Source organism: Morus notabilis, unplaced genomic scaffold (assembly GCF_000414095.1).
Source record: "Morus notabilis unplaced genomic scaffold, ASM41409v2 C11425921, whole genome shotgun sequence".
Lineage (NCBI taxonomy): Eukaryota > Viridiplantae > Streptophyta > Magnoliopsida > Rosales > Moraceae > Morus > Morus notabilis.
Window position 1 is genome coordinate 1 of NW_010387209.1, and position 1,595 is coordinate 1,595.

Below are 1,595 nucleotides of genomic sequence, written 5' to 3' on the forward strand. Positions count from 1 at the left end.
CTTGGAGAATGATGCATATGAGTTCCTCTAATCCAAACACAAGAGAAATGGAAAGATATCGACTTTGATCTAACCGTCCATGAGTTCTAAATTTAAAATCAAATAAAAAATTCATGTACATAATGGTTTTAAGAGACAATTTTTGAAGAATAAAGCGAGAGGAATTTAAGAGTTACCCGCGTCATTTAAACAATAATTCTAATAGAGGGAATTAAGTGGGACTTACTCAAAATTTAAAGTGCAAAGTGAGAGATTTTAAATATTGAGTATACATTACCCTAAAATTCAGTTTATAATAATCAATGGAAAACGCCCTTGCCAAATTTTAGACATGTGGTTTCATTATGTTGCGTGACATCAAACAACTACAAAAAAATTAATTTTGCCCAAAATTCTCAGATAGTTTGGTATCTAAAATTTGGTCAACATCCTGGCCCACAAATCTCTTCCAAAACCAATGATTTCTCCACACCCTCTCCATCTTCTCAATAGGCACATTCTTGGTCTCCGGTAAAAACAAGTACACAAACCCCGTCATCACCACCACCCAACCCCCAAAGAAGAAGAAAATCCCTGACTTGAAACGACAAAGGATCGCCAAAAAAGTCTGCGCAACGACAAAAGTGAACACAAAGTTCACCACAACGGTTATACTCTGCCCGGCAGATCGAATCTCCAACGGAAAAATCTCACTCGGAACCAACCACCCCAACGGTCCCCACGACCAACCAAATCCCGCCACGTACACCCCTATCAGAACCAGCACTAAAAAAGCATACCCTTTGGTCATCCCTCCATGGTCACCGAGCTCCGCCGCCATTATTCCTCCCACCATGATCTGGGACACGAACATCTGAATTCCTCCGGCCATGAAAAGAGCTCTTCTTCCAAACTTATCCACTATAAGCATGGAGATGAAAGTGGACACTGTACCGACCGCACCGGTCATAACCGCCGACAACAACGACGCTTCTTCGCCCAATCCCATTGTTCGGAAAAGTATCGGCGCGTAGAACGCTATGACGTTGATTCCCGTGACCTGTTGGAAGAATGGTAATGCTATTGACATGACCAACTGGGGCCTGTACTTTCTCCGTACGATGTTCTTAAAGGGGCGTTCGATGGTTTTAGCTACGATGCTCGCTTTCAAAATGTCGTCGAATTCTGATTCCACGTCGTCGGTTCCTCGGACTCTTTGCAGCATCAGTTTCGCTGTCTGCGGGTTTTCGCTGCGCTGAATTATGCTGTTGGGGGTTTCTGGGAGGAAAAGTGCGCCTAATGTTAGGACTGAGGCTGGGATTGCAGCCATGACTAGCGAGATTCTCCAGCCCCACCCGGCTTTGATCTTTTCTGTGCCGTAGTTGATGAGACTCGCCGATAGATAGCCGATTCCGATGCTGAATTGGAAGCCGTTGTTGAATGCGCCTCTGTATCTTGGCGGCGCCATTTCGGAGAGATACAGAGGAACTGACTGTACAAACAGAACAAACAATGCTTAAATTGCTATGAATGATCTTTTTCAAAGACTCTTTTGACTAGATTTCTTTAGCTTTGTCATTTTTTTTAGATGACTTTCATGAATCCTTAATTTTTTT

The 1,595-nt window shown here is 43.1% G+C and overlaps 1 protein-coding gene across 1 annotated transcript; it reads right to left on the bottom strand.

Annotated features, from left to right (window-relative positions):
• Positions 1–284: 284 nt before the first annotated feature.
• On the bottom strand, positions 285–1,527 carry LOC21383810 (hexose carrier protein HEX6). Its single transcript, XM_010114854.2, has one exon. It carries the CDS (start codon positions 1,445–1,447, stop codon positions 377–379), a length of 1,071 nt encoding a protein of 356 aa, XP_010113156.1. The 5' UTR covers positions 1,448–1,527; the 3' UTR covers positions 285–376.
• Positions 1,528–1,595: the final 68 nt, after the last annotated feature.